This window comes from Ictalurus punctatus, chromosome 25 (genome assembly GCF_001660625.3).
Source record: "Ictalurus punctatus breed USDA103 chromosome 25, Coco_2.0, whole genome shotgun sequence".
NCBI lineage: Eukaryota > Metazoa > Chordata > Actinopteri > Siluriformes > Ictaluridae > Ictalurus > Ictalurus punctatus.
In genome coordinates this window covers 11,850,622-11,876,385 of record NC_030440.2, presented here as the reverse complement: position 1 = coordinate 11,876,385, position 25,764 = coordinate 11,850,622, and the positions used below count along the sequence as shown (strand labels likewise).

Genomic DNA, 25,764 nt, shown 5'->3' with positions numbered 1-25,764 from the left:
GATGGTTTGTAATGAAATTTCTAATGGAGACCATTAGAATTTCTGTGATCGTTTCTATAGGCCTAGTGTTTTTTCCCCACCAGAAAGATTCCGCGAAACAATTTCAGCTATATATAAGCAAACAACAACAATTCCTGGTGAAAATATTGCAGTTTAAAGGAGGAATTCAAAATGTTTGAAAGACTCAGCTGTCAGTTTATTACCCAAGTGATTTGAAAAGAGTTGGAATTCCCATCACTAGCCTCTAGGATGTTTTATTATGAATCCGTCGACCATCTGCCACGCCCCATCAGCATCCTGATTGGCTCGCGGCTCCACATGAAAGTCGGGGGCGGGGACAGTGAGCGCGACCGTGTTCAACAACAGCCAATTACACACGAGCTCTTCTGGAGCGCTTATAAATATACCGAAGTCGCGCGAGCTCGATTCAGAACGCTGAAACCTGTGCAACAGGTATAACTGTTTACTGAAGAGTTCATATTACTGCGGGTTTCAGACGGGAATACCAAACCGAGTTCTCGGACGAGACGTGACGAGGCGTGTGTTTTCGAATGACCGAGTGGACACTGCGCGGTTTTTCTGCTTGGACTGTGTTTTTTCTCGGTTAAAAGTGTTCACAATGCGCCTAATCCAGAACATGTCTACTATAGCGGAGTACCCCAGCTCGGAGTGCGGGTCCAACCGGGTCATAAAGCTAGCCGTGCTCGGGGGCAGCGGAGTGGGCAAAACAGGTGAGCGGATGTGTACACAGCAGAATCTGTATTCGCACTGAGTTTAGGTTTTCACTAGCGGTCTTTGGTTGAAATCTTATCAACTCTGGTGTGTTTTTGTGTCTGTTTCCAGCGCTAGTTGTTCGCTTCCTCACCAAGCGATTTATTGGCGACTACGAGAGAAATGCAGGTAAAACAACAACAACAACATTTTAATTTACCGAGCCCATGTTCCAACATATGGTTGGTGTTCTCGCCCTGTGACCATGTTAACGCCTGGTACTTGTATCTGTATTTACAGGCAGCCTGTATTCCAGAGAAGTCCAAATCGACGGAGAACAAGTGGCTATTCAAGTGCAGGATACACCTGGAGTCCAGGTAAGGTGATCGAAATGTAAATAATAAACTGCTCGCCTGCTGGTGTTAGTTTTTGCCTTTTGCTGGTATTGATTTGAACACATGGGCTTCCTAGCAGTCAGTGTTGTCACAAAGCTTGTACTCTCATCACGATTTTCTAAACCCACGGACATCACGACGCGCAGTGGGAGACCGGGGATGTGCGGCGGCTTGTGGGAGACCGGGGATGTGCGGCGGCTTGTGGGAGACCGGGGATGTGCGGCGGCTTGTGGGAGACCGGGGATGTGCGGCGGCTTGTGGGAGACCGGGGATGTGCGGCGGCTTGTGGGAGACCGGGGATGTGCGGCGGCTTGTGGGAGACCCCTGGGGTGTGGGGCGCATTTGTTTTCCTAAACGGCAGAAACAAATGTAGGTTTCCGTGATTCACAGTTAAAGTGGTTTTCACATACAAGCCACAATGGGGGGGAATGACACCTCGTTTCTGTGCTTTAGTCTCTCTGTCATGCTCCCAAGGCTAGTGTGCTGATCTGGGCAGTGCTCCAAAACCCACAGAATGTCTGCAATTCAGACTACAAGTCTAGCCACCTCATTTCCCCTCAGTTCGTGTAACGGTGTTGTCCAAACTAACCAATACTTTCCTGTCACGTTCCTCTTTATAGCCACCTCAGGCAGTAAACCATACTGTAACACTGCTTTGAGAGTCCCTATAACCAGCATTAGCTTCTAGTTTTTCCTCTGTATGGCAAGGTAGCATTACTGTATAGCTAATTTATTAGAGGAGAATTTCTTTCTTCTTTTTTTTTTTTTTTGGACCAGGCATAAAATAGTACCTTCTCTGTATGGCCAAAAGTTTGTGGACACCTGACCATACTACCCATATCTGCTTGAACATCCCTTTCGAGATTCTTTGCTGCTATAATATTTTGGGAAGGTTTTCCACTAGAGTTTGGATTGTGGATGTGTGTTCATTTAGCTACAAGAGCATTAGTGAGGTCAAGCGAGGAGGTCTGGGGTGTGATCAGTGAGGTTGAGGTCTTTGTGGTAACAGTTTGGAGAAGGAACACATGGGTGTGATGGTTGGGTGAGGTGTCCACACACTTTTGGTCATATAGTGTATAATCATGCTCCTGCCATTATGCATTTCCATACAGTGTGCCACCATGTTTCTAAAGAACCTACAATTTACATTCATATGTCTCTTTTCAGGTAAACACCAATGGCCTGAGCTGCACAGAACACGTGAGACGCTCCATCCAGTGGGCCGACGCCGTGGTCATGGTCTATTCTGTGACCGATGGTCACAGTTTTGAACTCATTAGTCAGCTCCATCAGCTTGTGAGCCATGTGTATGCTGATAGACCGGCACCACCGATTATCCTGCTGGCCAATAAGGCGGACATGGTGCACGTGAGGCGGGTGGAGGCGCAGCAGGGCCCTGCGCTGGCCTTGGCACTCGGTTGTTCTTTCTACGAAGTGTCAGCTAGCGAAGACTACAGTCAGGTGCACCGAGCTTTCCACAGACTCTGCACAGAGCTTGCCAAAAGACAGGTGCCATTTAACACCAATGCAGCTTCAGCCACCAACGAGAAGAAAAAGTCACCTCTTATCCCCAGGCCCAAATCACCCAACATGCAGGACCTGAAAAGGCGCTTCAAGCAGGTGCTGTCGGCCAAAGTGCGCACAGTCACTTCTGTGTGAGGAAGAGAGCGAGGGATACGGCCCGGATGTGGGGCTAGACAAGACAGAAGAGTGAACGGTTGAGTGGCAGGGCGAAGATCAGAAAGGCAGAGACTCGCTGAAGCAAAGTTTTGGTCTCACTCTTGAGTGAAACTGCTAATCAGCAGGCCAGATGTAAAACAAAGGGGTGCTGAACTACGACCTCTGAAATCGGTGACCTCCGACTTGTGAACTTTGACCATCTTGTGGTGGAGGGCAAACCACCTGTGCTGCTGCGACTGATTTGTATGAGAGCGGCTGCAGCAGGATCCTGTGAACCGTGGCATCTAAAATTGCCTTAAAGAAAGATGAGGAATGCAAAAAGACGCTTGGACAAAAAAAAAAAAAACATTAACGTACGCACACACTGTGTTATATTTGTAGACCACTTCACCTGGCAACAGAGCTTGTGAAGGATGGAGGGCTGGGTATTTTTATCCATGCAGACATTTTCTTTTTGTCAAGGCTTTCAGCTCTAAGCAGAAACAAACTGAAAGCAGGCATTGTTAAAGGAACGAGGCACTAAAGCTGAAGGGCACAAGTAGTAATGTGTGTTTCCGTGTTAAACTCCGTGCCAATTTGTACAATTTAAAAAACAAAAAAAAAAAAAAACAAAAATGCACTTTACATCATGCCCCAGGGCTAAGGCTTGATCTTATTTATTGTTTTGTGATTTGAAAATAAAATATTTGACTTTGAATATTTTTCACTGTTTTGTCATGTACTGCTTATTTTCAGACACCTACTGAAAACACAAACTCAGCAGCGATTCAGTTAATGGTGCTGGAGTTGCCTGTGTCATCAGTAGAACACCAGGTGTTTGGCACAGACAGAGTATGAGGCAGCACAATAAGAAGCAGACCAACACCAACCTAACCCTTTAAAATGCTGACTTTAAGTCATAAATGTGGTTGGAATTGCTTGGTAATATGTTCTACACATCTACAAAGAGTATAACACTGTTTATTAGGGATGGTACCACTAAGGGTGTGTGTGTGGGGGGGTTGAAGTTAACAGGGAAAAGTTAGTAATGCTTTGTGTAGTGTTCATAGTGCATTGTAGTTTCCATGATGCTTCACAGGAGCACACACACACAAATACACCAGTGAATTGTGAGTGGAGAGAAAGGGTGAAACTGTCATGGCAAAAGAAAGGAGAGACACAAACAAGACTGTGAACTCCTAACATCTCTAACTCCATCCAAACTCAAAGTCTCTCTCTCACTCACACACACACACACAAATATGCAGTTAATATCAAATTTATTTCAACCTGCAACAATTTACAAATTGTGCAAACAGAATACACTTTAAGAAGTGCCCTTAGCATCGATTAACAATAAACTACTTTAATCTGCATTTGTTTTCAGTATATTAATATTTTTTTAAATAGTGTTTAGTCTCTTTACAGTAATAGCCACACTTTTAACAAACCATTCATACGTGCACCACAGAAGCGTGTGTGTTGGTCTCTGGTAAATAAAACCTGCTTCTATTCTGCTGTGTGTGTGTGTGTGTTCAGGAATGTGTATGCTTTACTGTGTGTGGTCTGCTTTCTCTTCTCACACTCCTATATCAGGTGAGAGTCTGTCAGTGCTGAACAGCAGGTGTGGAATATCAGCTGGCCGCAGTAGCCTGGTCGAGATCACCAAAACCTGCGAGAGACAGAAACACACACTACACATGAGCTCACACAGCACCTGACACCTACTCGCACACACACTCACCAGAATATTACGCTAGGAAATGCAGACTTCACAAATACTGCTGTAACGTCAGTACAGTGTGAGCAGTCACGTCACACCCAGACGTCCCAAACAAAATCATTAATGCAAAGCAGAGCTCCAGAAACGGCCATTAATTGTATTTGACAAATTTTAATGATTGATGCAATAATAATCACTTGCTTCTTGTAAAAAAAAAAAAAAAAAAATGTATGGACTGAATTCTGCCTCATTTAAAAGCTTTGGATAAAATCATATGCAAAATGCAACCATGTAAAGGGAGGGATTTGATGAAAAATCGCACCTTTCAGAATAGTATGTTGGGACCGATATGTAGAGAACAACATCCTAACAAGGTTAGACACTTGGTACACTTTTCCATGCAGAACTTCTTTAAGCTTCCGTATGTTCTTATTTCAGACCACATGTTCTCAGTAGTGTTGAAATCCAGATGTTAAGATTTTAATTTAGCAAACCACTCATTTTGTATTTCGTTAACCGTTTCTGTGATGATGTGGAAGTATGTTTGGCTCGTCATTTTGCTGAAAGCTCTATCTATGGCCAAGTCTGAACCTCCTGGCAGAGGCAACCAGGTTTTGTGCTGTAAATATCCTGATCCTTAAAGGAAATCATGGTGCCATCAATCTTCACAAGACCCCCCGCTCGACCCGCCACAAAACATCAATGCTCCACCTCTAACAAACGGGCTGATAGTGTGCTTGACCAAAAAATTTTATTTTGTTGTCATCTGACTACGACACACAGCGTCAACTGTAATTCTAATAATGCTCGGTGAAGTTGAGGTTGCATTTTGTGAGATGCTCTCAGGAAGAGCTTCTTTTTTTGTTATTGCAACAATTCTAAAACCATGCTGTTATGAAAGAATAATCTAGATTGCATCCTTCTGAAATGTTTCTCTTTGTGGTTCTTTTCCCTCCTTCACCATCATCCTCACTCTGTGTGGGAGCAGTCTACTCATGAATATAATTCCTGGCAAACTTTCACCTGTTTCAGACATGTGAAATTTTTCGCTATGGCCCTAATTGTGCTAACTAGACCGCAGGGAAATGGGACATTGACTACGTTTACATGGACAGTAGTAATCTAATTATTGACCTTATTCTGAATAAGACAATGTTGTGATTAAGGTGTTTACATGAGACGCTTTTAGAATATTCCTTTCATGTTCCTGTTTTACACGTTATAGAACATGGATCGATTAACGGCACACGTCACCACGCCACGCCGTCCGACGTTTCCTCCAGAATTTCACGTATCGACATACAGTTGGTCTTCATTATGGAACCGTATACAGTTTTGGGTGTTTCATTTTTAATTTTACGAAAGCTTCAAGTGCAGTTAAGTATTTGTCATGCTGTACGTGCAAATAGACGACTGCTTGAAGCTGTGGGCTGCGTCCCAAACCACATACTTACCTACTATACAGTAGCTGAAATACATGTATTTCTTCCGTTTGGGACGCAGCCGTGCTCTCTTGTTTGCCGTCAAACGGTTGAGCACTGCCGTGCTAAAACAGGAATACTCCACAGGTCTTAATTCCATTTGTGTTTACTTCGAGTATGACTTTAGTTGGATTAAGGTCATCAGTAATCGCTGTTTACATGCTAGTTTCTTAATCAGAGTATCGTCTTAATCAGGTTAATATCGGATTATTGTTGTCCATGTAAACGTACTGAGAGTTAAAGGCAACAACAATGTTCCTGTGGACAAATAATTATAATTTTTTTGAGAATGACAATTTGCTTGCATTTATTTAAAACATTCCTTGGGGATACATACTACATACATAGATCTATTCTCACAGCCAAGCCAATGACCCACGCACAATCCTACCAAATTTTAAATAACCAAGAATAATTATCTTCATGACGGTCACTGTACTTAATGCTGCTGATTTTAGACTATTACATTTGAATAGTGAGTTGACGTTTGTGCTGAGGCACTGCACTATTATGAGGCCGAGACACTTATAGCCACCATTTTAGTTTTTTTTTACCGAACCATTGATCTGAGCTCTATTTATAGAGAGCCAGAATGTTTTTTCCACAGAGTGCAGAGATGTGAATGAATCAGAACACTTGATTTTACAGTTCTGTAGAGGGGCGGAAAATAAATAAATAAATAAAAATTTACAGGAAACTATGCTTAGTGATTGAACTTGGGCATTCCACCCTAAAATCACATCTTAATGATGCCACTAAGGACAAACACGCATGTATGCATTCTGAGGTCAAGTTGTGTGTGGGCTGGCTGTTTCTGTTTTCTGCTTTTAAAATTTCAGATTTATTCATGAGATAGGGCTTTGATCTACCATGGCTCTTTCATTCAGGCCAGAATCTATTTCGTTTCTATTCAGTCTGGCACCACAAACGTGTGCACACACTTTTTAATTTTGAGCTTTGATTCTCTGTGATAATGAGCCATATGAATGATAGTGATACAGGACCTCTGATGTCCTAATGAATAGAGGTCAGCCTGCTTGCGTGTATGCAAACACACTCACCCACCCAAACTCTCTACTACAACAACTCCCCATACTTACTGTAACTCCACATTATACTCCCCCTCACAACTAGGGATGTGTGTTCTGATTAATTTTATTAACTGGATACCCGTAAGACTAAATGAACGTATGTTTGTTTAACCACTGTTAGAGGGGGAATAGAGAGTATTTGATATGATCTAATGAAGTATTATTTTCCATTGCAATTAAACTTTCTTCCTGTTGGTGGTGGCAGACATGTTTATCTGTTTGACAGACCAATGAAGAGAAATATTAAACCCACAGCTAACTGTCAGCCTCCCTGAGTGTCAGTGCAATAATTCAGTAGCCCTAGTGTAGCAGTGCAGGCACTGGTATCAAATTCAAACTTGATGAAATTTAGAACTTCATGAACTTTAGAACTGTGAAATGGTTACAACCACTTTGAGATTTGTGATTTTTATGGATTGTACTATGTTGTACTCTCAACTGTAACATCATAATATTCACTATAACACCATATCACTCTCCACTGTAACACCACACCATACACTCCACTGTAACACCACACCATACACTCCACTGTAACACCACACCATACACTCCACTGTAACACATCACACTCTCCACTGTAACACCACACCATACACTCCACTGTAACACATCACACTCTCCACTGTAACACATCACACTCTCCACTGTAACACCACACCATACACTCCACTGTAACACATCACACTCTCCACTGTAACACCACACCATACACTCCACTGTAACACCACACCATACACTCCACTGTAACACATCACACTCTCCACTGTAACACTACACCATACACTCCACTGTAACACCACACCATACACTCCACTGTAACACATCACACTCTCCACTGTAACACTACACCGCACTCTACACTGTAACACCACACCATACTATGTTTAGAATGCAATATCAGCTTGTAAATTCAATAGTGAAAGTATAGAAAGTCAAATCCCTTATCACGTTGTATTATTAAAAAGGCATTGATGCTCTGTGCAGCTCTATCCTTTACCTGCATCATTATTACACCACCTATATACTATTCTATATGACAAAACACTATACTATACTATTCTAAACACTAAACTATTCCACTATGACACTATATTATTCCACTATGACAAAAACACAATTTCTCCATTACGACTTCACACCATTCTCTACACCTTAACCTCTACCTCTTCAATTTAACACTATACTTGGTAATTTCTTGGTATATATTGGCTTGATGCAAAATTGTGTAAAAAAAAAACTAAACAAAAACAGTTTTAAGGTGTTAAAGAGAACTGGAATTATATATACACTCACCTGTGTCCCTGCTTTATGGGTGGAGACAACCTCACGGATAAGGCGGATCTCTGATGCTGTGACTCCACCCACCATGAAGAGAAGCAGCAATGAATAATCACTTGGGTGGGGCCGATTGACCTGCAGAGAGAATTAGAGTTATACTCTTACTATTTGTGTGTCGTGATTCAGACCTCGGTTCGAGTGAAGGTGGCCAAACGTGTTCACTGATGACTTCCACTGTTGGCCTTCATTTTGAGTTCTTTGATGACTGATAAGTTTTATTGCAAGTGGAGCAAATCTAAGTGGTAATGGCAACAACAACATTCTTGGAGGTTTTTCTCCAATTACACTTTTGCTCTATTCTGCTTGTCCTCTCCTCTTCTAGTTTGTGTATCCCATCTAGGCAACACTGTCACCAGATTTCATGAGCAGCAGCAATACTGTCCAGGTTCTCAGATTAAATCTTGCACAACCTTAATAAAAATTTTCATTCATATTTTAAACTCTTTTTTAAAATATTTTATTTATTTTTTTTAAGCCATGACATAGCAGTCCTTCTATGGGGGAGATGGTGTGTGGTCTTCATAAATTTTTAAATATGAGAAACCCATTAACACCATAAGAATGTACTGAAAACAGCCTACACACAGCACAAACACACAAAACCTTTGCACACATGTAGATGCTGTGTATGAGTGAGCCATGTGGTGCTTAGCCACCCCTGCTGGGCATGAATGGCTGAGCAGAAATGGAGGTAGCATGTGATTGGCTGAAAGTAGTGGCAAGTGTACTATTCATAATGACACAATCACTGAGACCGAAGTGGCTGCTTTGCCATGTGCTACGCTGGACACTAACTCAGGATGGAGACGGAAATAGAGTTGCAAATCGAGCATGTCGATTACATTTAATTGTCCCTTGCTGATTATGGTATCGTACACAACTAAGGATGTGTGTATAAATAAATAAAGTAAGCCTCATGGTTCACATGTGCATGAGCGAGAATTTGTGAGCAAGGATGTGTTAGACACCACAGGGGTGGACACACAGCATGGACATGTGCACCTGCAGCAACATGCTCATTTCCTTACATATGTGAGAGAGAGAGAGAGAGAGAGAGAGAGAGAGAGAGAGAGAGAGAGAGAGAGAGAGAGAGAGAAAGGTTGGGAGCATTGACGGGGAATGATGAAGACTGGCAAACTATGACTAAAGCAACCTCTCTCACGCTCTCGCTCACACTCATGCATATACACCCTTGGTGAAGATAAAAAGGTTATGAAATATATATTTCTGGTTAATTAGCTTAGTTAAAAGTAAAAGGTATTCTAAGAATAAAATGATCAAAATAAATATATATTTTAACAAAACCATGCATGCTATAATTACTGGCATACCGATAAATTCTCATGAACAAAATGTACCTGAAGCATGTTCCAATTTATATTTTAAGTCCACTTGAGTTTATTTAGGAACTCTAGACAATCATCTGTGACTTTCTGTTTCACTGGTGACACAGAGTCCAAATTGGTTTTGGTATTTTTACAGTACTGTAACTTCGACTGAAATTGGTTTCTATGGTCAGATGAGACAAAAATACTTTTGGGCAACAAACACTGAAGGTGGGTTTGCACGTAAAAAGAAGGATAGTTATACATAAAAGCCCTTAATCCCCACTGTAGTATTAGAAATGTAGAAATTCTGTCTGCCTCTGCCAACAAGATAAACCTAGGTTGTGGCCGGAAAATTCTCGCAAAAAACAACAACCACCTCAATACAAAAATGGTTCAGTGACAACAAAAGCAAGCTTGTGACATGGCCATCCCATCCCCTGATCTAAACTCCATTGGCAACCTGAAAGGTGAGCTGAAGAGGAGAGTGCTCAAGAGAAGAGCTAGGACCCTGGAGGATCTTGAGAGATGAGGAGTGCTCTCAACTTTCTCAACTCATCATGCATTAGAAGAAAAAGAAAAATCTGTTACTGGCATCACTGACTACACAGACTAACCATCATAACGATGATAAGTAGAAAACGAACCATTTACCTCAGTACACAATCTCGCCCCCATATAAAGGTCAGATATTGACGGGAATCCTATTACATAAACTCAGACAAAAGCATCTGATCAATACTGGAATTGCGGCCAACGATTAATGGCTATTAAACCTGCACTTTTCATCATGCGTCAGACACTAAAACAAAAACATCCCCGCCGTTTAACACGTGTAACACCCACGCACTCAACTGAAAACGGAAGGATGATAACTAAAATAATAATAATAACGATGATATGCTGACAAAGTCAGGTTGCACAAAGTCCTAAATATAGGGGTGTCAATACTTGTGAAACATGGTTTTGTTATGGTTTGTGTTTGCTCAGAATAAATTGACTTCATGAAAGTGTAGATTTCTCTCTCTAGTTAACCACAAAGACATTTCCCCATATCTTTTCACCTCTTATCCTTAGCAAGGGTACCAATGAAGTATTGAGATGATCACTTCGGTATATTTCTTTGCGCTTTACCTTCATAAACATGCTGAAACCCGTCTTTAGCAGGTCAGTAAGTCCTCCAGAAGCATGCTCTATGTCTGGGCACTCAGTTCGGCTTGGGTTGAAGATTTCCTCCAGAACCTGCTTTACGAACGGACGATACGCCGCCTACACAGAGACAGAGAATCAACATTAATGTTCATGGATATTCATTCAAGGGCCTTTTTTCCAGGAACAGCGACACGTAGGCCAAACACTATTTTAAATCTGACACATGTGGAGCCTCAGGGTGTTGCCCAGTCTCTGCTGATTCTAGGATTAGTATTCATGGAAAGATATTTGTCTGGAAGAGACGATTCAGTGCTCTGAGCTGATTATGTAGATATGTGTGTGTGTGTGTGTGTGTGTTTATATCAGTAAAACAGATAAAGAGAGTGAGTGAACGTGCATGTGAGGTTTCTGTTTGTGAAATCTCCTAGAAATAATACAGTACAACCAGACCAAAACATAACATCGACTGAGGCTCACTTCATAAAGCCACAGAGACCAACAATATATTTATGAGGTGAAGAACGTAATAAGGAATTACACTTTCAAGAAGGGATATAATAATAGAATCTACACGAGTGCTGTGCTAGTTTATTAGGAAACCATTAATGAATAATAAAAAGGACTAATGAGACGTAACTATGTCTTTAAGAAAGGTTTAAAAGTTGGTGCACTTGCTGTGAGCCATAACACTTTGAAGCACATGCTGCAGTGGTGGTGCTGTTTAAAGAGATAAAGGATAAGAATAAGAATAATATGATGATTCATGTATTGAGCAGATGACGGAGGAATGCAGGACGCAGATTCTGTTTAGCTCAGAGGAGTAGCAGGCAAAAAATAGCACCTGCACAGCTCAGTACTGACCTTCAGATAATCATGCAGCATGTGAAAAATACATTGTTTTAGTGTGTGTGTTTCAGTACAATGGGCTCCAGAAGTCTGAGAGCACTAGTGAAAAAGATTTTATTGTGCGTTCCTTAAATGATTGCCGTACATCATTTTACGGTTTTCATTTCAGTTTCTTAATATTTAGTACGTCCCCTGTTTGCTTTGATGACAGTGTGTACTCGAGCTGGTACGGACTCCACAAGTTTGTGCAAAACCTGATGATCCATTTTAAATCAAACCCATCAGTGTCGTCTGAACATGTGCTTCATTAGAAGAGATTAGACGAGGAAAATCTGACCTTTCGTATAAAGCGACTAACATGCTCCGTAGAAATAGTGCAGAATCTTAAATATGAAATATTTGAGCTATTTAGAACTTTTACTTTCTTTGTTTTAAATATTGAAACCTTTCTGTTTAGAGTCCAAAGACACGGGCTGTAGGCTGTTGGCATAGAACAAGACTATTTCAAGCTTGAAATGAGTAAAAACATTTTCTTACTCAACCCCCTCCCCCCCGTTTTTGCAGTGTTTATTGTTATATTGCATTTGTATTTACCTGCTACGACATTTCTTAGCTTGTGTTTGGAAACCAAGAAATCCAGAGGGTTTCTGTGGTTGAAAATAAATGCAGTTTGATCATTATCATCTGCAGAATTGAAAATGGACCTAAAATAAATCCTTAAACTTTGGCAGCTCTTCACTTGACACAGAATCAAAGCAATGCTAAAAACACCCATTTGTCCTGTTGACCCTGAGTAAAAAGCTTAAACAACCTGAGCCTGCTATGAGTCAGACACACAATAACCCAACAAACACACACACACACGCACGCACGCACACACACGTCTGTAAACACAGAAATTACTGGCATCACTGACTACACAGATTAACCATCATAACGATGATAAGTAGAAAACGAACCATTTACCTCAGTACACAATCTCCCCCCCTCTAGGAAAAAACACCCATATAAGGTCAGATATTGACGGGAATCCTATTACATAAACTCAGACAAAAGCATCTGATCAATACTGGAATTGCGGCCAACGATTAATGGCTATTAAACCTGCACTTTTCATCATGCGTCAGACACTAAAACAAAAACATCCCCACCATGTGTAACACCCACGCACTCAACTGAAAACGGAAGGATGATAACTAAAAATAATAATAATAACGATGATAAAAACAAACAAACCATCAGTGAAAACCCACATGCTGTATAATATTGCAGTGGGTCATCCCTTAGTCATGTAATGAAGCATTACACAAGCGCCTACAATCTCTATTAATATCAGTGCAGTACGAATCAAGAATGAAATCATAACAACATGCCCTTCCAGGTCAATGTGGCACTCCTACTCTACATTTCATAAAAATAATGAAAAACAAAACAAAACATACCCAGCCTTTTCCTCAGTGAGTGTTCTTATATAAACAGCACATTGCATACAGTAAAATCCAGAGAAACCTTTCACAAATATCACATTTACAAATATGACATATATGTGAAAAGAATAACAGATGCAGATATCTTGAGCTGAAACACACAGGAAATGAGGGGTTTCAGTATTTTCACACATATACACTATAGCCAACAGTATTTGGATACCTGAGTATTGAACATCCACATGCACTAATGTTATTATAGTCTATTTGTGTTGCGATTATGTTTGTAACTATTATTTGTTACATCTCTACTGCTATCTTGCACTGGACACATTTGGCAATTGCTATATAATATAGTATAGGTATATTAAATACTGGCATAAAGAGTCAAGTCTCTCAGATATACTGAAGATATACATGGGGTCTATAGTGACTTGGTGGTCTAGCATGGGGTCTATAGGGAGTAGGTAGTCTAGCTTTTGGTCTATAGGGAGTTGGTGGTCTAGCATGGGCTCTATAGGGAGTTGGTGGTCTAGCATGGGGTCTGTAGGCGGTCGCTGGTCTAGCATGAGGTCTGTAGGTGGTCGGTGGTCTAGCATGGGGTCTGTAGGTGGTTGGTGGTCTAGCATGGGGTCTGTAGGTGGTCGGTGGTCTAGCATGGTGTCTGTAGGTGGTCGCTAGTCTAGCATGAGGTCTGTAGGTGGTCGGTGGTCTAGCATGAGGTCTGTAGGTGGTCGGTGGTCTAGCATGAGGTCTGTAGGTGGTCGGTGGTCTAGCATGGGGTCTGTAGGTGGTCGGTGGTCTAGCATGAGGTCTGTAGGTGGTCGGTGGTCTAGCATGAGGTCTGTAGGTGGTCGGTGGTCTAGCATGAGGTCTGTAGGTGGTCGGTGGTCTAGCATGAGGTCTGTAGGTGGTCGGTGGTCTAGCATGAGGTCTGTAGGTGGTCGGTGGTCTAGCATGGGGTCTGTAGGTGGTCGGTGGTCTAGCATGGTGTCTGTAGGTGGTCGCTAGTCTAGCATGAGGTCTGTAGGTGGTCACTAGACTAGCATGGGGTCTGTAGGTGGTTGCTAGTCTAGCATGAGGTCTGTAGGTGGTCGGTGGTCTAGCATGGGGTCTGTAGGTGGTCGGTGGTCTAGCATGGGGTCTGTAGGTGGTTGCTAGTCTAGCATGAGGTCTGTAGGTGGTTGCTAGTCTAGCATGAGGTCTGTAAGTGGTCGGTGGTCTAGCATGGGGTCTGTACTGAGTCGGTGGTCTAGCATGGGGTCTGCAGGTGGTCGCTGGTCTAGCATGGGGTCTGTAGGTGGTCGGTGGTCTAGCATGGGGTCTGTAGGTGGTCGGTGGTCTAGCATGAGGTCTGTAGGTGGTCGGTGGTCTAGCATGGGGTCTGTACTGAGTCGGTGGTCTAGCATGAGGTCTGTAGGTGGTCGGTGGTCTAGCATGGGGTCTGTACTGAGTCGGTGGTCTAGCATGGGGTCTGTACTGAGTCGGTGGTCTAGCATGAGGTCTGTAGGTGGTCGGTGGTCTAGCATGAGGTCTGTAGGTGGTCGGTGGTCTAGCATGGGGTCTGTAGGTGGTCGGTGGTCTAGCATGAGGTCTGTAGGTGGTCGGTGGTCTAGCATGAGGTCTGTAGGTGGTCGGTGGTCTAGCATGAGGTCTGTAGGTGGTCGGTGGTCTAGCATGAGGTCTGTAGGTGGTCGGTGGTCTAGCATGAGGTCTGTAGGTGGTCGGTGGTCTAGCATGGGGTCTGTAGGTGGTCGGTGGTCTAGCATGGTGTCTGTAGGTGGTCGCTAGTCTAGCATGAGGTCTGTAGGTGGTCACTAGACTAGCATGGGGTCTGTAGGTGGTTGCTAGTCTAGCATGAGGTCTGTAGGTGGTCGGTGGTCTAGCATGGGGTCTGTAGGTGGTCGGTGGTCTAGCATGGGGTCTGTAGGTGGTTGCTAGTCTAGCATGAGGTCTGTAAGTGGTCGGTGGTCTAGCATGGGGTCTGTACTGAGTCGGTGGTCTAGCATGGGGTCTGCAGGTGGTCGCTGGTCTAGCATGGGGTCTGTAGGTGGTCGGTGGTCTAGCATGAGGTCTGTAGGTGGTCGGTGGTCTAGCATGGGGTCTGTACTGAGTCGGTGGTCTAGCATGAGGTCTGTAGGTGGTCGGTGGTCTAGCATGGGGTCTGTACTGAGTCGGTGGTCTAGCATGGGGTCAAGCTCCTAAGAGCAACAATGCCTCCTAATTACCTTGTAATAACAACCATCCTCTATTGGCTTGAAAAGGTGTCTGATTTGATATTATGCCGTAAAAACGAATGTGTTTATGAACACTTTTCCAATTCTGACACCACGCAGGGTGCATATGTCGGAGCGACTAAAGTAAAATGAGGTCACTGGGCAAAACATTTTTTGAGAACTTTTGCTCTAATTTAACTTATTCAGTAAACTAAGCAATCGGGAGACTGTAGACACTAGAATCATCTGTAAGGTATTAATGCTACAACAAAACTCTGGTCATAAAAATGAAAATACAGAGACAATAATTGCACAGTTAGTTATACACAATTGCTGCAAATATCTGGTCAAACCCTTATGTTCTATGGCAATAAAGATATCTAAGAGTATCTATCTATATTTCTAAAACCCATCTGCTACCCTTTAAGGGAAAACTATCTGCTATCTAAAAAGGTAAGATTTTCAAAGTTAATATTGTGTCCGAAATGAATACATAAATGGATAATATTCTGTACCTACATAACGTCAGAGCACAAAGAGGTTAAGAGGCTATAACAATGGATTATTCCCACAAAGGGACAGGCATTTTTGTGCAAGCACTCTTACGTTAAATTAAATTCCATATGGAAAAACCATAATAAACTGCACTAAACTATAAACATTATAACCATTAGAAATCATTTCAGATTAACTAGACCAGAGGTTTTCTTAATGATGCCAAGTTATAATGTAACTTTATTGAAAACCTATTTTATTTGATTTTTCCAGTAATCAGGATGCCAAGAAATTTGCCTGTGGAAATCATTATGCTACAGTGGTTTGGGGGAAAATGGTTCCTGAATGTAAGTGTGTATGTGTGTGTGTGTATGTGTGTGTGTATAAGGGACAGTAGTCATTTTGTAAAGTACAATCTTGTTTTTCTGTGTGTTAAGCCAAATCATGCGATGTTTCCAACCTCTCAAACTCAATACACCTACATCAGTAGCCAGGCTTCTCTATTTTTAATATGCAAAAGAAAACCTGACTTTTCCAAGTAGGGTAAGATCTATTCTGAAACAATACAACAGCATTTTTTGGCAGTGGTGGCTCAAGAAGGTCAGGGGTTCAAGCCCCAGCACCTCCGAGCTGCCACTGTTGGACCCTTGAGCAAGGCCCTTAACCCTCCCTGCTCCAGAGGCACCGTATCATGGCTGACCCTGCGCTCTGACCCCAACTTCCCAACATGCCGAAGAAAAGAATTTCACTGTGCTGTAATGTATATGTGACCAATAAAGGCTTCTTATTAATTTGCCCCGCCGTGCATAGAGGTACTGTGCCAGCTAATACAATACACCCCCATTACATAAAATAAGCATAAAATATTGTGTCTGATATGAACTCATTTGACCATTTTATTAGATATAGCTATTGAAAAGGTCAGCTTGTACCCAACGTGTTGATCACATTAGTTCTGATATGCCCTTGATCGATGGAAAATTGATGAAAATGGACCACCATGGGACCATTCTTTAGTTTGCTCCTCTCTGGGAAAGAAAATAATCCAACAATCAAATGTATCCAGCCAAAAGAGGTTCTGTGTTCAGAGACTTCGATGAAGGGATTGAAAACGATCACACACGTATGTAACGAAACGTATGTTTTTGAAAGGTGTGTAACTGTACTGTACAACTACAATGTAGACTAACAAGGTGTGTGTAAGTGTGTTTAACAAAGTGGCCAGTAAATGTACACAGCAGTGCCACTGTCTCTGATACACTCATTCCAGCATCACCAACATGACCTTGTGACTACCATGTCACTTCCGATTCTCCTCTGATAAACATGTAGATAATATAACTTGCCCCTAATATCCAAGCAACATAGTGTATGATCATGGCCTCAAAAGTAACGAACAAGGTCATATACTCGATAAGCACTTTACTAGGAACTACTCATTTATACAATTATCTAATCAGCCAATCGTGTGGCAGCAGTGCAATGCACAAAAACCCGAAGATATGGGCCAACAGCTTTGGGTAATATTTACATCAACCACCAGAATTGGGGAGGGGGTGGGGGGGCATTCTGAGAAAAGCATCTCAGAATGCACAACATGTCGAACCTTGAGGCAGAAGACCATGTCAGGTTTCAATTCTGTCAGTCAATAACAGAAAGCTGAGGCTGCAGTGGGCAGAGACGCACCCAATCTGGACTGTTGAATGCTGGGAAAATGTAGCCTGATCTGATGAATCTCGATTTCTGCTGAGACACACAGATGGTAGAGTCACAATTTGGCACCAACAGCATGAATCCATGAACCCAATCTGCCTTGTATTAGCAGTCCAGGCTCGTGGATGTGGTGTAATGGGGTGAGGAATGTTTGCTTGGCACACTTTGGGCCCGTTAATACCAATCAATCATTGCTTGGATGCCAGAGACTATTTGAGTATTGTTGCTGACCATGTGCATCCCTTCATGGCCACAGTTTACCATCTTCTAACGGCTACTTCCAGCATGATAATGCACCGTGTCACAAAGCAAAATTCGTCTCAAACTGGTTTCAACAACATGACAATGAGTTCAGTGTTCTTCAGTGGCCTTCCCAGTCACCGGATCTGAATCCAGTAGAACAGCTTTGGGATGTGGAAGAACGGGAGATTCGCAGCATGAAAGTGCAGCTGAAAAATCTGCAGGAACTGCGTGAGGTAAACATTTCAACATGACCAGAATCTCTCAGGAATTTTTCAAACATCTTCTGGAATCCATACCATGAAGAACTGGGGCTGTTTTGAGAGCAAAGGGAGGCTCTATTACAGTATTAGTACTGGGTTCCTAATGAAGTGTTCGGTGAGTGTATATGAGTGCAGTTATGTGTGTACATAAGCAGTAAACACTTTCTCTCAAATGCTGAGATTATGTTCAAGCACGGCTTTCTTTAAGCAACACTGAAAGTTTTATTTAAAAGTAGTTGAAGAAAAAAAAAAAAAAACGTCCATATCGAGACTTTCAGTCTATGAAAAAATGAAAGTGAGTCAATCTATTGAGTGTACAGACGTGCCTATGTAATAATATATATATATATATATATATATATATATAAATAAAACCGTGCCAACACTGTAAACTTTGGCATGAGTGAAGCCAGATCTTTAAAATCCATGCAGTGTTGATTTCCTCAGCGCACCATGGCCTGTGACCTCTGGATATTGAAAAGGAGAAGAAAAACACTCGAGCAGACGGTGATGTCATCAAGGCAGGCCAGACCCTTTCCCTCTCACGCAAACACACATATACACAGCAAGAACAAAGCAAGGCCACTAATAGCACTCGCATTCCTTGACAGCACTTTCATTTTTTCCAAAACCCGCAAATGTTTTTCCAGTGTCAACATAACATTTGTTGTTGTTGGTCTTTTTTTTTCCTGCTGCCAATTTGACATTTTCTTGCTCGGTTAGATAAACAGATTAAGAGAGCTTCCTGTAAAAATCACACTGGCTAAACTGTTCTCCAAATGAAATGAGAACGTGTTCTTCCTGCTGTCTTCTGAATAAGAGACACAACGTGTCCTCACTGTCACTGTCTCTCTCTCTCTCTCTCTCTCTCTCTCTCTCTCTCTCTCTCTCTCTCTCTCTCTCCATGTGTTCTATATTCCCTGTAACTCATTTCACAGGTACAGAACGAGAGATTAGTTTATATAACTGCCACTTTTTTCACTCTCTTGATTTCTGGTTCTTCCCTCCCGCTCATACTCACCCATCGATCTCTCACTCACACAGGAACAAGAAGCTAGGTAGGCACAGTTCCTCAAACACACAATACACTTATCAGCTCTCAGTGACGCACACAGACACAGAGGCTGCCAAGGTCTAATATGTCTCTGAGTAACTGTGAATCTGTTTAAATGCGTGTGTGTGTGTTTGTGTGTGTGTGAGAGAGAGAGAGAGAGAGAGAGAGAGAGAGAGAGAGCGCTAGAAAGTGACTCCAGAGTGAGCCAAGAACAATGAATGTGACGGAGATGTTTATTGAAGCTTGCAGTATGATTTGAAAGGCTGTCGTACACCACATAAAAATCATTACTATAAACACAATTATTAATATAATCATACATTATTATTATTATGAAAAAGCAATTATATTACAGTAGATACATTAGATACATGTGACTATATGAAAGATATTTTCACATGATAAGGTGCCATTTTACATCCAGCCATCCATTTTCTGGAGGGGGAGCCTGGAGTTTATCCCAGGGAACTCGGGGCACAAGGCGGGGGACACCGTGGACAGGATGCCAACCCATCGCAGGGCACAATCACACACACGTTCACACACTACGGACAATCTGGGAATGCCAATCAACCTACAATACACGTCTTTGGACTGGGGGAGGAAACCGGAGGTGCGAGGCAAAGCTAGAGGTTTGTAGCTGCTATAATGTAAACGATAGCTTGCAATTGTAGGCAAACTGCTGTGTATAAGAGGAATAAAACACTTTGGGACATGCTATTATTGTGAAATATTCACTTTGGCGCTGGTAGTAGGTTGAAAACCGATGGAGTTTCTTTTATTAACATCTGACTTACACCGTTCAGCCGTAACATTAAAACCACCTGCCTAATATCGTGGAGGTCTCCCTTGTGCTGCCAAAACAGCTCTGACCCGTCGAGGCATGGAGTCCACAATACCTCTGAAGGTGTGCTGTGGTATCTGGCACCAAGACGTTAGCAGCAGATCCTTTAAGTCCTGTAAGTTATGAGTTGGGGCCTCAATGGATCGGACTTGGTTGTACAGCACATCCCACAGACGCACAATCAGATTGAGATCTGGGGAATTTGGAGGCCGAGTCAATCATTTGAACTCATTGTCATGTTCCTAAAACCGTTCCTGAACAATTTTTGCAGTGTGTCAGGGAAAATGATTCTGCTGAAAGAGGACACTGATATTAGGGAATACCGTTGCCATGAAGGGGTGTGTACTTGGTCTGCAATAATGTTTAGGTAGGTGCCCCTTTCTATCAGAGTCAGCATTAACTTGTTATTAATTTGTGCCACAATATCTCTTCTGTGGGATTGGACCAGACGAGTTAGCCTTCACTCCCCACAACAATCAATGAGCCTTGAGCACCCATGACCCTGTCACTGGTTTCCTTCCTTGGACCACTCTTGGTAGGTACTAACCACTGCATACTGGGAACATCCCACAAGACCTGCTGTTTGGAGATGTTCTGACCCGGTCGTCCAGCCATCACAATTTGTCCCTTGTCAAAGTCACTCAGATCCTTACTCTTGCCCATTTTTCCTGCTTCCAATTCATCAACTTTGAGAACTGACTGTTCACTTCCTGCCTAATATATCCCGCCCCTTTACAGGTGCCATTGTAACAAGATAATCGATGTTATTCACTTCACCTGTCAGTGGTTTTAAAGTTATGGCTGATCAGTGTATATAGGTCCAGGTCACTCATCTCAGAAGCTTGTTGTTGTAGAGGCATTTTCTGAACACTGCAGAAGTACTGACCTGGTGCGCACCATCACCGGCGCTGTATACCGAGCGCAGCTGCTTCAGGTGCTCTCGGGCTCGGCCCAGGCTGCTCAATGTCTCGAACACACGTTCCACTGCTGTGTGTGCATGCTCTGTCGAAAGTTCCTCAGGGCTAGAAACTCCTACACACACACACACACAGAGAGAGAGAAAGAGAGAGAGAAAGAGGTTAGTTGTACTATTATGAGGACCTCCCGTTGACATAATAATTAATGCTGCTAATTAATGCTATGTCTATACCTAAACTAAACGTTAAGCCAAGTAATCAAAAGAAAACATTTAGGCTTTTAAAATGTTTGTGGCTGTGGCGGCGTGGTCGAGCATCAGCTGTGGACGGCAGGTAACGCGTGATGATTCTCACCTGTGTCTTATTACCGTCAGATTATTTGTGTGTTTGTGCTTTCACTGACTGCTGTGAGAGATAGAGAGAGAGAGAGAGAGAGAGAGAAAGAGAGAGGCATACACACACACACACACACACACACACTCTCTCCCACGCATGCAGCATATTCCTGACCTTGAATGAGACGAAGGCTGCGTGCTAGTGAAAGCCCCTTTTGGATTGCATTTCCATTCATTTGGGTTTTTCTTACGTTTTAAAAAATGCACTGAAAAGTGCTGCTGAAAATAAAAGTGAGCCCGGAGCTCTGCTGAATTTCCGCCTGCCTCCCGAGTCTTCGTACGCACCCTTACACGGCGAGCTCGACGGTTTTCCTGCAATTTTCTTTTCTTTCTTTAGTTATTTAAATGCAGCACATGGAAAGCAAGACATCTCTAAATAGCTGCTTTGGTCAAATTGCTTTATTTTTTGTCGCATTTATACACAGACCCTGTGAGACACACACTAGGAGTAAGATGGGAAGGAAGTCCGGTTGTGTGACATCAGGCAATTGCCTGTGAACGGTACATTAGACTGAATGTTCACCAGAGACAGGGGAAAAAGCACACAACCTCTTTTGAGAAGAAGCGAAAGGGAATGTCTCCTGGTTTAATCAAAATCTAATGTGCTCTCTAATGTGTGCCTACTAAACTCACAGCCTCAGGAAACAAGAGCTGAGAGAGAAAGTGAGGAAAAAGATAGACAAGAAGAGAAAAAGAGAGCTGAACCAAGTTGAGGAACAGGCACACAGACTTTGGCTACAGTGGCAAAGAAAGGCAGAAACTCCAGCATGTCTAGTCTTTGGTCATGAGGTTGGCACCGGGTTCACTGTGGAACGCAGGGCCTGGAGGGTAACCAGGTAACCGGTCATGTTGGAGACAGATCCAAACAAACAGAGGCACCTGAGAAGCAGGACACGGTGTTATGATTTGAATAGGTGCACACCTGTTTACTGGCTGTAATCTCCATCAGCATGAGACCGAGCCATGTGAAACTCTTACACAACCACCACATGACCATGGAGCAAAGGTGCATGAACTGAAACTGACTTTCCTCTAGACCAGGGCTTCTCAAGTTTTTCCCCAAACTAAAGCACCCGCTCCTTAAGTATTTTCCAGCGTATGGTGAAATGTTATTTATAGATGATTATGAAATTAGGATCTCTACAGTGGGGTCCAAAAGTCTGAGACCACTCTGAAATTCTTAAAAAAATATATAACTGGAAATAAAAGAGAATGTTTAAAACAAATAATTCAAACAAAGAAAAGGAAATGTTAAACATGTTCAATCTTACAGATTGAATTCTGCATGGTTTGTTGCTCACTGTTTAAATTGAAGCAAATTTGTGACATTTGTAACTCCTTTGTAAAAAAGTCAGATATTGCTCGAGATTTATCCCTTATACTGAAGAACTTGTTCAGACGACAATCCCGTGGTTTTGTTCTAGATTTTGGAGCGTGGCTGTGGGGATTTGTGTTCAGATACAAGATTACATTAGTGAGATCAGGAAGTGGTCAGTGATCAGTAGCTCAGCGGTCAAGACGTTGGACTTCTGATCGGAAGGTTGTGAGTTCACATCCCAGCACTGCCAAGCTGCCACTGTTGGGCCCTTGAGCGAGGCCCTTAACCCTCAACTGCTCAGCTGTATAAATGAGATAATTGTAAGTTGCTCTGGATAATGGTGTCTGCCAAATGCTGTAAAAGTGTTCAGTGGGGTTGAGGTCAGGACTCAAGGGAAATCTTAATACGACAGCAGTTGTGTGCTTACATCCTTGTTTGGGAAAGGCTCACACATGGCTGCAATGGTCAGATGTCTACAAACTTGCAATAGACGATGGGATATCTCTACAATATTGGGATAATCATTTAAGTTCCAGAATATTCGCCTGGCACTGCCCAAGTAAATTCCATTCCTCAGCTCTGAGACAAAGCATTGTTTTTCCCCCCCGAGTGAAATGACGTAACGAACATGAGATTGATAGCACCTTTTATAAATTGGATTCGGCACCGAACACAAAATACCTTGTAATTAGCATGAATCATGGCAATGAGGCATTTTGCCTGGAAGATCAAACAAATCCTAGCATTGGATCAGAGATCCTGTACCATGTATATCTCCGTGGAAAAAAACTGTGCAGTTGATAGCGGTCTAGGGAAACTCGTCTTGCCTGGTCTTGTCTGATTAATATTACTGAAGAATGATGTAATCTTGTTTATGAAATATAAATCATAATAAAAACAGATCTTGGTGTCCTTGATATTGGGCCCTAGTGTAACAGGATACCAACCAGCAGGCTTGCAGGGAATACACCTTAATACCATAATCTTAAATACTAAATAACAAAAGATGCTAAAAATGAGAAAACTTCACTGACTTAATGAAAGCTTTTGGTATGTGCTTGTAGAAGGTGTGGTAAATGAAGAAATACTGTTATGTTGTTCCCGATGTTTTATGAGGTGGTTAGGTGTTTTCATTTTAATATCCGTCTCAGTTCCAAGCTACATTTTCCGTGTCAAAACAATACAAAAACATTACAGCGTGTGAAACCCAGCTGTTATCACCTATGCCCCTTACAGCATGAAATTTTGATCCTAAGACCAGTTTCATAAGTTGATGGAATGGATTTTTTAAATTGATTACAAACTAAATTAATGCCAAAAATGACATTCCAGTAATAAGTCAAAGTTACTGGACATGTGCTACAATCTAAGACTTCTTACTCGACTTTTACCATAAGCGATGACCCCTTAAGTACAACCCCAATTCCAAAAAAAGTTGGGACGCTGTGTAAATAAAAACGGAACGCAATGATTTGCAAATCTCATAAACGCATACGTTATTCCCAATCGAACATAGAAAACATATCAAATGTTTAAACTGACAAAATGTACCATTTTAAGGAAAAAAATAAGGCAATTTTGAACTCGATGGCCGCAACACATCTCAAAAGAGTTGGGACGGGGGCAACAAAAGGCTGGAAAAGTAAGTGTTAATAAAAAGAAACAGACGGAGGTTAACTGGCAACAGGTCAGTAACATGACTGCGGATAAAAAGAGCATTTTATAGAGGCAGAGTCTTTCAAAGTCTACAACTTATTTTGGAATTGGGATTGTAGTTGAAGCCAGGTCGTCAGTACTAATCAATTTTTTTCCCTTTACTCGTGACAGAATTACACATCAATACAGGATTTTATTTTGTATTATAAACGTATTTTAAAATGTTTAAGAACTGAGGCAACAGAACATTAACCACACCCTCGCTGACATATTACATAATAACTGCTCTATTATGATATCAGTCAGACTTTGTAGTGCTTTGGGACAATGTCCATTGTTAAAAGCGCTATACAGCATAAATAAAATAAAATGAATTAAAATGAATGTTAAATCTGATGCAGACGTATTCATGCATACGGGGTTTTAGAGGTTAAGTTGACCTTAAACTAACCAACTCCATCACAGGTCAACACTATGTTAATGGTACACACCTGCATTTTAACAGAGGTTGCTTAACACCCCTTGCTTGTCATGACAGCAGAGGAGTGAGGAGCGGCATTCCCAAACCCCTCCAGTTCATGTTTTTGTCTGTGTGCCTCACAGCTGCAGTGCATTTACACTGCTTTGTGCAGCTCCTCTTACTGATGAACGAAAACAGAACATCTCTCTACACCTTTTCCCCTGCAGGTTGACCGTTTCACCCCCTACTGTGCTCTCGTGTGTGTATGTGTGTGTGTGTCCATGTGCTTCTCTTTGCAGTTATATAAACAACTCCACATCTCCCCCATTTGGGGAAACTGCTACATGTGCATGAGTGAGTTCATGCGTTCATGAGTGGGAAAAGCTCTGATCTTCGTTCGGCGTAAATATTTGTGAGAAATATCTGCAGGTGCCAGACCTTTGGTTAATTCAGAAGATCTTCCGTGTAAAAAAAAAAAAAAGGTTATGCGCGTAGGAAGAGCAGGATGACCGCGATGTTTCGGGAAGCCCGCTATTTACTGCTACTTAAATCCTCACACCCCTGCAATTACCACAACAGATCAGGAGAGAGAGAGAGAGAGAGAGAGAGAGAGTGATGAAAGACAGAAGGAATGACAGAAAGAGACAGGGTGGGGAGGGGGGTGGGGTCAAGGAATGAGAGAAAGGGATTATCTGCTATTTGTTAGTCCAAATATAGGCAACTTCAGATTTAGCTTCTGGATGTCTGTTTTGATCTGCGGTGGAATGCTCTCCCCTGCTTCGTCTCTTCCTTTCTCTCGCTCAGTCACACTTTAGCCAAAAATAGTGGTGTACAGGGCTGGATAGTAGAGCTAAGGACATGACGATGCACAGCATCCCTGTCGTTTCATTCCTGGTCAGTAGATCTTTGAAATAGTTACGTCTCTGAGGGTGTTAAGTTGCTCAGTTGCGGCCATCGTTAATAAAGCATCTCTAAGCACTGTTAGAAATATGTGTTTCACTATTATATATAAATCTTGTCATCATGGTTGTATTCCAATATC

At 42.2% G+C, this 25,764-nt stretch overlaps 2 protein-coding genes across 2 annotated transcripts in view; one reads left to right on the top strand and one right to left on the bottom strand.

Moving 5' to 3' along the window:
• Nucleotides 1-414: 414 nt before the first annotated feature.
• rasl11b (RAS-like, family 11, member B) lies at nt 415-3,492 on the top strand. Its single transcript, XM_017456246.3, has 4 exons — nt 415-731; nt 844-900; nt 1,012-1,088; nt 2,274-3,492. Exons 1-4 carry the CDS (start codon nt 620-622, stop codon nt 2,763-2,765), a joined length of 738 nt encoding a protein of 245 aa, XP_017311735.1. The 5' UTR covers nt 415-619; the 3' UTR covers nt 2,766-3,492.
• A 536-nt stretch (nt 3,493-4,028) lies between these two features.
• Nucleotides 4,029-25,764, bottom strand: part of scfd2 (sec1 family domain containing 2) — a 143,985-nt gene continuing 122,249 nt past the window's right edge. The window contains exons 6-9 of the mRNA XM_017456245.2: nt 20,863-21,008; nt 10,861-10,995; nt 8,357-8,476; nt 4,029-4,437 (exon numbers count right to left, since the gene is read on the bottom strand). Coding sequence (XP_017311734.1) covers nt 4,345-4,437; nt 8,357-8,476; nt 10,861-10,995; nt 20,863-21,008 — 494 coding nt within the window. The 3' untranslated portion in view covers nt 4,029-4,344. The remainder of the gene's footprint in view (nt 4,438-8,356; nt 8,477-10,860; nt 10,996-20,862; nt 21,009-25,764) is intronic.